General features: G+C 41.1%; 1 protein-coding gene across 1 annotated transcript in view; it reads left to right on the forward strand.

The window, feature by feature from the left end:
• RXFP1 (relaxin family peptide receptor 1) overlaps positions 1–12,243 on the forward strand; it is a 523,212-nt gene that overhangs the window by 423,553 nt on the left and 87,416 nt on the right. Inside the window, exons 13-15 of the mRNA XM_077477119.1 lie at positions 1,788–1,859; positions 9,683–9,754; positions 10,476–10,705. Of these exons, the coding sequence (XP_077333245.1) occupies positions 1,788–1,859; positions 9,683–9,754; positions 10,476–10,705 (374 nt within the window). The remainder of the gene's footprint in view (positions 1–1,787; positions 1,860–9,682; positions 9,755–10,475; positions 10,706–12,243) is intronic.

Raw genomic sequence — 12,243 nt, forward strand, 5'->3', positions numbered from 1 at the left:
ATCTTTGTGCCTTGTGTTCTCTGTGCAAGTCCATACATTTCTGGTCATGCCTGGTTCGCGGGTATTCCTTACAGGTCAAGAGTGCTTATAGGGTTAATATCTAAATTTCTCCTGTATCCCTTAAGCAGACCAGGAAAAAGAGAATGAAAGGAAGAGACAAGACTCAGAGACAACCCCATAGTGTAGCATCATTTAAAACCACCCTTCAAAATGTTGTGGAAAGCATTCCCTGAAGAGTTCAGACTGCTATAGCCACAAAAGGGGCCTCAATGCCCATGGTTTTGCAAAAGGATGTCCAGCGAGCTCATATAGGTGTGATGGTTCGCAAACTTTTGGTCATAGAGTGTACCTGATGACAATGCACTCTCAGACTCCATACAATATGGGCTGGAGTAAGTCACAGCTTTTGCTTTTCACTGTGCTAACAGAAGCTCCCATGCCTGCAGAACTTTGCAGTGAAACTTCTGATGTTGTATGCAGCTTCTGCTACTCACATGTTATAATCCTAAAAATGCAGGCAGTACCTTGCTTGATGTACTCTCTACTGGGCTACCTACTTAGAGTCCATCTGTTTTGTAAGTTTCACATAATCATTGTACATTCAAAGAATGCTCATTTAAAGCCTAAGCGTAGATAAAATAAAAAATAAAAAACAGAAAAGTCAACACAGGGGACATAACTTACAGTCGGTAGGAAGTGTCCCTTGTGCTGATTCTTCCTCTGAAATCCTCCTCTGTCTAGGGTCCCCCTCCCCACCCCCTCCACCTAATCTACTGGTGCAGCATTTGTCAACTAGGAGGCTGACACAGGCTGTCATCAAGAGAGCCCAGTTATGCTCATCATTTCTGCCAAGCTGCTTCATTCACAGAAGTCATACTATAGCTTCTATAAATAAATAAAAATCAATTTGAGACAGCCATTGTCTCCAAACAAACTTTGACTTTGTATCATAGACATGCTTACAGCACAATTGGATTGAAAGATGAAGATAGGTGGCAAAACAAGTCTCCCCATGCTCAAATCATTCTTCAGATTCCCTGTTGTTTTTTGATAAAATATTAAACTTTGGTAAAATAATCATTAAAGAGAAATATTATATTTATACATTAAAATGCATTTTATAATAGCTGTCCATTTAAAATATTTTAGCTCTGTAGTAGCCTAGGTCCCAGTGGAGGTCAAGGGAGCCCAGCTGCAACCATCATGTTCATGTGATAAACCAGAGGGTAGTGTAAATAAGTCAAGGGCAGGCTGTGCACCTAAAGGAAGATGCACTTGTAGAAAGTTGGTGCCAAACAGGGTTGGCTGTGCCAGTACAGACAATACAAACAGGGCATGTTCTTTGTGCCTGTTGCAATCTAATCAATATCAATCCAAGGGATGGAGGAGGCAAAACCTGCTACCTTGCCTAGGGCTCCAGTATCCCTTAATCTGTCTCTTCTTCTTTAAGTATGCATGACATAATTACCCAACAGTTATTAAAAAATTAACAAAGTAGATTGATTGCATGTTTATTTTATATGATTCTTTTTGGACTATCACTTTATAAAAGAAAATTTACAGTACCGTATATTATGACACCCAACAGTTATTAAAAAATAATAATAAAGTAGATTGATTGCATGTTTATTTTATATGATTCTTTTTGGACTATCACTTTATGAAAGAAAATTTACAGTATAATATGACAGTATTTTGTCACAGTTATGAACTCTATTACTGAATAATAATATCACTGAATATTTTTATTGTTTATTTTTTATTCTTTTTTTGCTTAATATATACAGGAATATTTCCTATAACCCCTTACAGAAGATACAGGCAGACCAGTTTGATTATGTTCTTGCATTGAAGTCCCTGTAAGTATAATTTAGGGTGAAGTGTTTAAAACTTTGTGATACTTTTGCCCAAATAGTGCTTTATAAAACTGAGCTGATCTTACTTCAGTACAGTCCTGGCTTTAAATACATTTCATCCATTCTGCTATTTGGGATTCCACTGTACCATCCCCTACATTAGGCCTGCAAGGCCATGCAGTAGTGGCGGTGACCTGAAGTACAAGAAAGATTATACTTAAAGCATCCAACTGCACGTGATTGTGCGTTTAAAGCTAAACTCTAGGCATAGAGAGGAGGCATGGCAATACAGTTTTGTGTTCATTAAAAAAAATGACATCTATTTTTAAATACAGATCGTGTAAGCACTTAAATTTTACTTGGAATCATCCTTTTGATTTGACTTTACTGAAGCATTAGGATAGGGGCGGGGGGGGCATAAGTAGGAGCCAATTAGGTGTGCTGCATGCACATGAGCGGACAAAGTACATACTAAGGAGCAGGGGCAGACTGACAACTCATGGGGCCCCCTGGGCAACGGGAGAAGATTATGGTGCCCCCGGGCAATAGGAGAAGATTATGGGGCCCCCGGGCAACAGGAGAAGATTATGGTGCCCCTGGGCAACAGGAGATTATGGTGCCCCCAGGCAATAGATTATGGGGCCACACGGTATACACACACATACAGTATACACACACAGACACACAATATACACACACTATACACAAACAGAATACACATAGACACACTGAAAAGGTACTTGAGAGGCCGGGCAGCTATAATCTTGGGATTTTTTTAAAAACACAGATTTTTACATTCTGTGCCTGGTTTTATTGAGGCTGGCAACCCTGCTGGGGGCCCCTTAGTGGCATGGGGCCCTCAGGCAGTGCCAGAATGCCCGAATGGTCAGTCCACCCCTGCTAAGGAGATTGTAGAGTGAGTAGATGGATGATTTTTTTCATCATGCTACTGCTGCTTCTTCTCTGTCACAGGCTTGGGACAGGGTATATGATCTAGCTTCATTTTTTAACTACAGCAGACTAAATTCATGTCACCAGCCTAGCTTTGCTGTCTTAGGAAAGTGGATAAGAGGTGCTGGAACCCTGAGAATTGTTCCTTGATATATACAGTATTATCAGATATTGTGATAAAGGTGAAAAAGTATATTTATATTTTAGACTGGATAGAGCTGGAATAGGAATTTAACTTCCTCACCTTATATTCATGTCCAAACACAAGTTTATTTCAATTGTACAATGTTTGCAAACCTAATGTGCTTCAAGAGCTTGTCTTCACCCCATTCATCAGGGCTAACATGAAAAATATAAAATAAAAATTATAACACATAGTTTAAAGAGCTAAAGAATAATGGCATCAGAAATCAGTGGGAACATGATCTTAAAATAATACAGTGGTGATAACAGTCCTATCAATAGCTATATAAAGGGCACTAAAACTGGCGTTGCTATTAACAGTAATAATAGTTATTATGTGATATTCCACATTAAATTCTGTATTAGGACTAATGTGGACTATTACTGATTCACAAATATTCCTATTTATATTACCACTGATTTTTTTACATTATTATCATCACCAATTTAATATTTTAACTTATGCCGACCACCCGCCGTAGTTGTACAGCAAGGTTCGGCTGCGCAAATCACCGTTATGCTACGTCGGTAGCATAAACACACGTGCCCCCCTGCTCACTCCCTGAACCAATGCGAGTTCCCGGCGGTCTCGATCGCAGCCAGGCTCCCGCAATCGCTCGGGGCACACGGAGAACCGGCAGCTGTGTATGTAAACACACAGTTTCCGGTTCTCTGAGCAGGGAACTGACAGATCGTCTGTCCATACAGAGTATGGACAGCGATCTGTTAGTTTCCCTGCACAGTCCCATCCCCCCTTCAGTTAGAACACAAAATAGGATACATATTAACCCCTTCCCTGCCCCCTAGTGTTAACCCCTTCACTGCCAGTGACATTTTTACAGTAATCAATGCAATTTTAATCACACTGATCGCTGTATTAATGCCAATGGTCCCAAAAATGTGTCAAAATTGTCCGACGTGTCCGCCATAATGTTGCAGTCATGATAAAAATCGCTGATCGCCGCCATTACTAGTAAAAAAAAAATATTAATAAAAATGCATAAAACTATCCCCTATTTTGTAGATGCTATAACTTTTGCGCAAACCAATCAATATACGCTGATTGCGATTTTTTTTTTACCAAAAATATGTAGAAGAATATGTATCTTCCTAAACTAAGGGAAAAAAAGTTTTTTTATATATTTTTGGGGGATATTTATTATAGCAAAAAGTTAAAAATAATGATTTTTTTTCAAAATTGTCGCTCTTTTTTTGTTTATAACGCAAAAAATAAAAACTGCAGAGGTGATCAAATACCACCAAAAGAAAGATGTATTTGTGGGGAAAAAGGGACGTCAATTTTGTTTGGGAGCCACATCGCATGACCGCGCAATTGTCAGTTAAAGCGACGCAGTGCCGAATCGCAAAAACTGGTCTGATCTTTGGCCAGCCAAATGGTCCGGGGCTTAAGTGGTTAAAATCAGGTTGTTCTTATTGATTTTTTAAATCTTTGTTTTTTTAAACTCCTTAAACTATATGTTATTTTTATTTTTTCATACTCCATGTTAGCCCTGATAAAGGGAGCAGAGTTCTTTTAGTGGCATTTGATCACCTCTGCATTTTCTTTTTGCGCTATTAACAAAAAAAAGAGCGACAATTTTGAAAAACAGCAATATTTTTTACTTTTTACTATAATAAATATCCCAAAAAAATATATAAAAAAACGAATTTCTTCAGCAGTTTAGGCCAATATGTATTCTTCTACATATTTTTGGTAAAGAAAAAAAAATTGCAATACGCATATATTGATTGGTTTGCACAATAGTTATCGCGTCTTACAAAATAGGGGATAGATTTATGACATTTTTATAAAAAAATAAATTTCTGTTAGTAATGGCAGTGATCTACAAATTTTTGTTGTGACTGTCACATTGCGACGGACAGATTGGACACTTTTGACACTATTTTGGGACCATTGGCATTTATACAGCGATCAGTGCTATAAAAATGCACCGATTATTGTGTAAATGTCACTGGCAGGGAAGGGGTTAACGGGCACAATCCATGGGCACGCTCCCTACGGCTAACGCAGCGATGTGTGGGTACATTGTTTTGTGCACCCGTGCCTCTTGGCCGACGTATATCAGTGTGAGCCAGTCGGCAAGTAGTTAAAGAGGTCATGGACATCTGGTGAGCAGGTCTTTTAACTTGAGCACATTGGGTGTGATTTGAATCTTATATGAAGCGGTGGAGGATTTTCTGCACGATCATTTGATTCTACTGCAATTTATATAGAATGTCCACTGAAGATTTATGGACTTTTAAAGAGACACATGGGGGGTTATTTATGAAAGGCAAATCCACTTTGCACTGCAAAGTGCACCTGAAATTGTACTGAAAGTGCACTTGGAAGTGCAGTCACTGTAGATCCAAGGGGGACATGCAAGGAAAATAAAAAACAGCATTTTAGCTTGCACATGATTGGATTTGCAAAGAAATAAGCTGCGCTGAAAAAATGATAATTGTAGTGAAATGGATTATGATACCATATATTCACCTCCCAAACCACTTACTGTGCACTATTGCTACTAGTATTGAACATAAAGCAAAAACAAATATATAAAAAAAATGAAACACTAAATGTAATTCTTTGAACGTTATTAAACCTAATTCCAAAAGTCCAAAAATATCCGAAAAATTCTAAATTAAAAGATATTTCCAGAAAAAAGTTCAAACTAAAAATCCTCCATTCATTGGTCAATGGACACTTCAAGCAGAAAAACACCCAAGAAATAGTGAGTTGATTGGGATAGGAAAGCTTCCTCCACCTGGGATATAACCGCTTACCAGCTGAAACGATCTCTTTTTAAGAAGATCCAAAATCGCCTGTAGCTTATTCCCCAGCCCGGGTCTCTATGCTCTCCAGCACAATGTCCCACTTCTCAGCCAAATATTCTTGGAATTGCCCGCAGTCAGTTTATCCCCATATTAAACATAAAAATAGAAGGCTTCCATAGGATAATTAAATTTAAATTTAATAGTACAAAAAAGCAAAGTTTGCACTTACATTTTGTAGCAATAATAAAAGGCGTTGTGTTTAAAATCAAATTGAGCCAGCCAGCTCTCGAAATACAGCCCGTTCCTTTCGGGACCTTGCGTTTGTTTGCGGTGACGTCAGCACGCCACTCCTCCCTACACCATTTTGTCACAGATGACGTAGTCCAGGGGCACAGGCGGCATGCTGACCCAATTATACCCTGCATTACACAAGGAACACCCAGCTCTGAGCTCCGAGTGTCCCCGTACTAAAAAACTCCATCTTGGAATGGGGCTGCTGCCCTTACATGGTGGGATGCCAAAAACTGCCCACTTTATAAGTATCGATTTGCAGCGATCGGCATTCCCACACATAATATAGATACACTTAATAAATCAGATATCTTGAGTGGTATGGTCATATTACAGACCTAACTAAATATGTGCAACCATATAGCCATGTCCCCTATGTCTTAACATCCAGGGATGGTAAACTTAAAAAGATTTTTAAAATAAAAATAAAAATGTATTATATAAAAAATATACTTACATTTATATATAACCAAAAAAACTTTATTGCCTAGCTATTTTGTGAACTATATTAATTATTGCACTAAGAAGCAATGTCAATCCATCAAAGTGATTATTTATATCCCTTTATCAGTAAGGCATCCACCTTATGACCTCTACTGGTCAAGAGTATCATATCATTAGTGCCACAATAATAAAATAATTTTTTTTGAAAAAATAACATTATAAAAAAATAGAACAAATTATGTATACATGAAAGAGAAAAAATTGCAATAAATGGAATATCAAAATTCCACCATATGCACTAAAAATAGAAAAATTATATATATTAGTAACTAAAATGACATCATTTCTAAGAATATGCATAACATTTTTAATAAACATTACAAAATTCAGGGAGAGCAGGAAAAGTATCACAAAATCTAATGTGACACCTTGCCTGTATAGTCTCATTTATTCAAATGAGGCATTACTGAATGGTAAATGGCTATAAACCTATGGGTACTCTCCTATGTGAAGAGGCCCATATCCTAATGTCCTACTACCCCCTAAAATAAGGGGACATAGTGCCCCTAGTCACATAATGTCTTCTAATGAGTCCATTTATAATAACAAAAAAGGGAGAAAATTATGGGAATCATGCACTTACAGCATATATATATTATTTACGCGTACATAGTGAGGTGCAGTTAAGTTACCCTTACTTAGGGCTCTTCCAGGAGCTCAGATCTGGTTCACATTCACAACAGTTTATCCATTATCAATAAATGCATTGACATCAGTGTCTATGTTAAGACCAAATGGGGTGTAACAACCTACCCTATGTATCCAAGCCATCTCCATCCTTGACAGTTCTCTGACTAAGGAACCCCCCCCCCCCCCCCCCTCCAGTGGGCACTATATTTGTCTATTGCCAGAAAGAGTGTGTTAGCTGGATTACGTTTATGACAAATATCATAATGTTTCGACACTGAATGGTATTTGAAACCGCTTTTTATGTTGGCAATATGTTTTCCCAAACGAACATGCATCAATCGCTTGGTCCTGCCAATTATTGAAGCCCACACGGGCATTGTAATAAATACACAACCCCCGTAGAGTTACAGTTGACAAATTGTTCAATTTTGTGTTCCTTTGATGTACTTGTTGAGATGAAAGATTTGGTTTTTCCCATCTTACTCTTATTTAACGCACACACTAGACATCTGTGGCATTGATGGTAACCTGAGATGTTTTGGAAAAAAGATACCTTTTTGGGGGGAGGATCCACAACATTAGGGGCAATCCTATCCCTAAGAGAGGGAACCCCTCTAAAAATCAGCTGTGGATCAGCTGGTAGGAATGTTTTGATGAACCTATACCAATGTTTACAAATGATCTTTTTGATCAGATAATGCTGTGTTGAATATGTTGTAATGAAAGGTATAACAGGTCTATCTTTCACCTTCCTTGGGCCCCCTTCCAATAGTACTGATATATCAATCTTAGCCACTTCCTCAATAGTGGCCTCCAAGGTGCCCAGATCATAGCCTTTCTCCTGCAGCCTATCTTTCAAGACGCCTGCTTGTAGTTTGTAATCCTCTATTTGTGTGCAGTTGCGTCTCATCCTAACAAACTGGCTTTTTGGTATTGCTTTCAGCCAAGAGTCTTTATGGCAACTGCCTAAAGGTATGAAGGCATTCCAGTCAGTTTGTTTAAAATAAGTGATCATCTTGAAGCAACCTTCACCTTTTGATATAGTGAGGTCCAAGAAATTTACCTTTTCCTGGCTTGCCTCATAAAAAAACCTGATTCCTCTATCATTGTTATTGATGGTTGAAAAAAACTCATCAAGTTCATTGGTGGAACTGTCCCATAGGAGGAGGACATCATCAATGTACCTTGCCCAAAAGATTAAATGTTGGCTACGGTTCATATAGATAACGTCCTCCTCCCACTTAGCCATAAACAGATTATTTAAGCTTGGGGCATACTTGGCCCCCATTGCCACACCCCGCTGCTGCCGATAGTAACCATTATCAAACCAAAAATAATTGTGGTTCGTTGCATATTCTAGCAGATCCATAATAAATGCCTGTTGTTTTTGGGGTATTTTTGAAACGTTGTTCAAATAGTATTTGACAGCTGATAATCCCAAATTATGTGGTATGATAGTATACAATGAAGAAACATCAGCTGTTACCAACCAAGTTTGACCACCAGGCTTTAATTCTGACAAAAGATTAATAGCATGCCTCGTATCTTTTAGATACAATGGCATTTGTTGCACAAGTGGCTGAAAAAAATTGTCTATGTACTTGCCCACCCAGGACATGATGGAATCAATGCCACTCACTATTGGGCGTCCCGGGGGGCAAGTAAGACTCTTATGGATCCTGGGTAAACAGTACAATACCCAGCCACAATCCCTTCTGGACCAATGATTGCAAGGTTTTTTTGTATTGGAGGACCGGATTAAATGGTAGGGGAATATACGTATCCTGATCTCCTACAATCTTATGCATTTCCTGGAGGTAATCCTTCCGATCCATAACAACAATTCCCCCACCCTTATCCGCAGGGCAAATTACCAATTCCTTATTATTGCAGAGAAAATCCAACCCCATCAGAGGAATCCCATCTCGGCTCCATTCATCACCCCCATCCCAGCTCAATCCACCAACCCCATTCCATCCCAGCTCCATCTATCCCCCTGACCGCATCCTGTTTCCATCCATCCCCCCCCCATCCTATTCCCGCTCCATCCGCCCGCTGATCACATGCCGGCTCCATCCACCACCCCATGCCAGCTCCATCCATTCCCCTGATTCCATCCCAGCTCCATCCATTCCCCAGGGGGGGTGACACCATGTTTTACCGCACCAGGTGACATCAACCCTAGTGATGCCATTGACTGTACTGTCTCCCTTTATATTGTTAAGAGCACACACAGTTGGTGCTATATAAATCCTGTATAATAATAATATCTAGTTTGCTCAAACTGTAGTAAATTAGTATCTCCAGACTGCAGTGCACAGTGATGGCTTCTACATGCATTTTTATTAACTGAAACAGTAGATGCTAGAAAGAATAAGGGACACTGGTGATCAATTTATTAGCAAAGTACATGGTATCTTAGCCAACTGTATATGTATTGGTTTACAAAAGCTATGGTTACTAACAGATTTTTTCTTTGTTGCCTGCAGGAGTCTTGAGGGAATCGAGATCCCAAATATTCAAAGAAGAATGTTCATGCCACTCAAAAATCTTACTCACATGTATGCAATCTTTTCTAAGATGACATACTTCTATAAAGCAACTGCTATAAATTACACAACACATGTAAGGGTTGTCTGGATATAAAACATATATTTAAACCCTCAAACATATAAAAGTGTGATACAAGTACCCCTGCCTGTCTATGAAGTTTTTCTGTCCCTCTAAAAAACGATCTCAGGAGCAGAAGCTGGCAGGCATTTAGGGGGTAATACTTTTTTTTGACAGGGGAATGGACATTTTGTATGTAAATAACTTGTCCCAACCACCAGCCATGCATTTGGCTTGCGATTGTAGCATAGCCCCATTAACTTGAATAGGTCACATTTGGCAGCGGGACTGCCTGCAGAACAGGACAGCGTTATCATTTTTGCCATCTACATGAAGCAAATCATTGCTGCCATGGCATGTGTGCAGCCCTGAGTAGCTGCAGGTTTCTTTTTAAGTAGGTGGTAAAACCACGGCTTAGCTGCCTGTTTATAACCTATATCCGTGTACATGGGGCCTTAGTATCTTCATTTGTTTTCACCTGTATGACCCAATTTACTGTTGTAGATGTGTCAACCATCACTGCAATTGTAATACTCTCCCCCCCAACACAACACTTTATTCCTGAAATAGATGTGATGGTACTTTCCTCTGATGAGTAGGACAAATAGCTAAAAAGTTTTGATTAGTACATTCTACCTGCTTTTTATAAATTGACCTTTCTATCACACACAGATACTTTAAGAAGTTCCAGTACTGTGGATTTGCACCCCATGTGCGCAACTGCAAGCCAAATACAGATGGTATTTCATCCCTGGAAAATCTGCTTGCAAGTATCATCCAGCGAGTATTTGTGTGGGTGGTTTCACTGGCAACCTGCTTTGGGAACATCTTTGTGATCTGTACACGACCATATATTAGGTCTGAGAACAAGCTACATGCAATGTGCATAATTTCCCTTTGTTGTAAGTAATAAAGTAATACTTATTATGGCGCTTTAGTCACAACCATTAAAACTACACAAACAGGCTTATTCACTGACCACTATGGTATAAAAAAGCAATGTGTAAAATGCATGAACATGCAGCCAACAACATTATCACTAATCATTAGTCTTTGCCTTACTGACTAAACTCAGGGCCCATGCATGCATTTTGTGCATGTTGGTATACATTACTTTAAGGTGGGGGTTGGCAAGCTGGCAAGCACAATCTACCTGTCGACTGCAGGTAGATCTGGAACACATTGCCGGTCTTTCCCCCCTTAGCCTCCGCCTTCACTGCAGAGCGATGAGCGGAACATATCATAGTAAGGGATGGAGGGTGGGAGCTGCCGGAGTTAGCTGTTCACATTAACCAGCAGGTTACTAGGAAGCTGGGCAGCCCTAGCAACCAATCACCAACTTGTTGAGAACTTGTGAGAAGTTAACTTTGGTAGCTCCCGCCCTACATCCAGTACTGTTCAGGGGCGGACTGACCCATCAGTGATTCGGTCGCCGCCCGAGGGCCCGGAGCCATTAGGGGCCCGTGCCCGGCCCAACAAGAGGCCCCTTAAAGCTGCTGTAATAATAGCGCTAATGGCGTGCTGCTCCCCGCCGTCCCCGTGCAAGCCTTGCGCTGTATCAGCTAGGATTCTAGGATGGACGAGAGGAGAGGAGGGGCCGGCGGAGAGCAACGTGCCGTTAGCGGTATTATCGCAGGTACTTCACTCACCCGATGCCTGTAATAATACCGCTAACGGCGCGTTGCTCAGCGCCGGCCCCTCCTCTCCTCTCATCCGTCCTAGACTCCTAGGTGATACAGTGCAAGGCTTGCATGGGGCCGGCGGAGAGCAGCGAGCGCCGTTAGCGGTATTATTACAGGCATTGGTTGAGTGAAATTCTTTTTTACTGGACGGTCGCCATCGGAGGGAGGGGTAGTACAGATGAATGGGGCCTGGGCCACACTTCAGTGTGCTCTCCCCCCTCCCCACACTGTCCCCCCTGTATTCTCTCCCCCCCACACTGTCCCCACTGTATACTCTCCCCCCACACTATCCCTCCTGTATACTCTCCCTCCCACATTGTCCCCCCTGTATACTCTCCCCCCTCACCGCCCCCCCTGTATACTCTCCCCCTCACACCTTCCCCCTGTATACTCTCCCCCCCACACCGCCCCCCTGTATACTCTCCCCCCCACACCGCCCCCCTGTATACTCTCCTCCCAAACCACCCCCCTGTATACTTTCCCCCCACACCTTCCCCTCTGTATACTCTCCCCCCACACCGCCCCCCTCTATACTCTCCCCCCACACCATCCCCCTGTATACTCTCCCCCCACACCTTCCCCCCTGTATACTCTCCCCCCACACCTTCCTCATTGTATACTCTCCCCCCCCCCCCACACTGTCCCCTGTATATTCTCCCCCCCCACACTGTCCCCCCTGTATATTCTCCCCCCACACTGTCCCCCCTGTATACACTTCCCCCCACACTGTCCCCCCTGTATACTCTCCCCCCACACTG

Source organism: Lithobates pipiens, unplaced genomic scaffold (genome assembly GCF_037356315.1).
Source record: "Lithobates pipiens isolate NorthernLeopardFrog02 unplaced genomic scaffold, aLitPip1_a1.2 Scaffold_13, whole genome shotgun sequence".
NCBI classification, from domain to species: domain Eukaryota; kingdom Metazoa; phylum Chordata; class Amphibia; order Anura; family Ranidae; genus Lithobates; species Lithobates pipiens.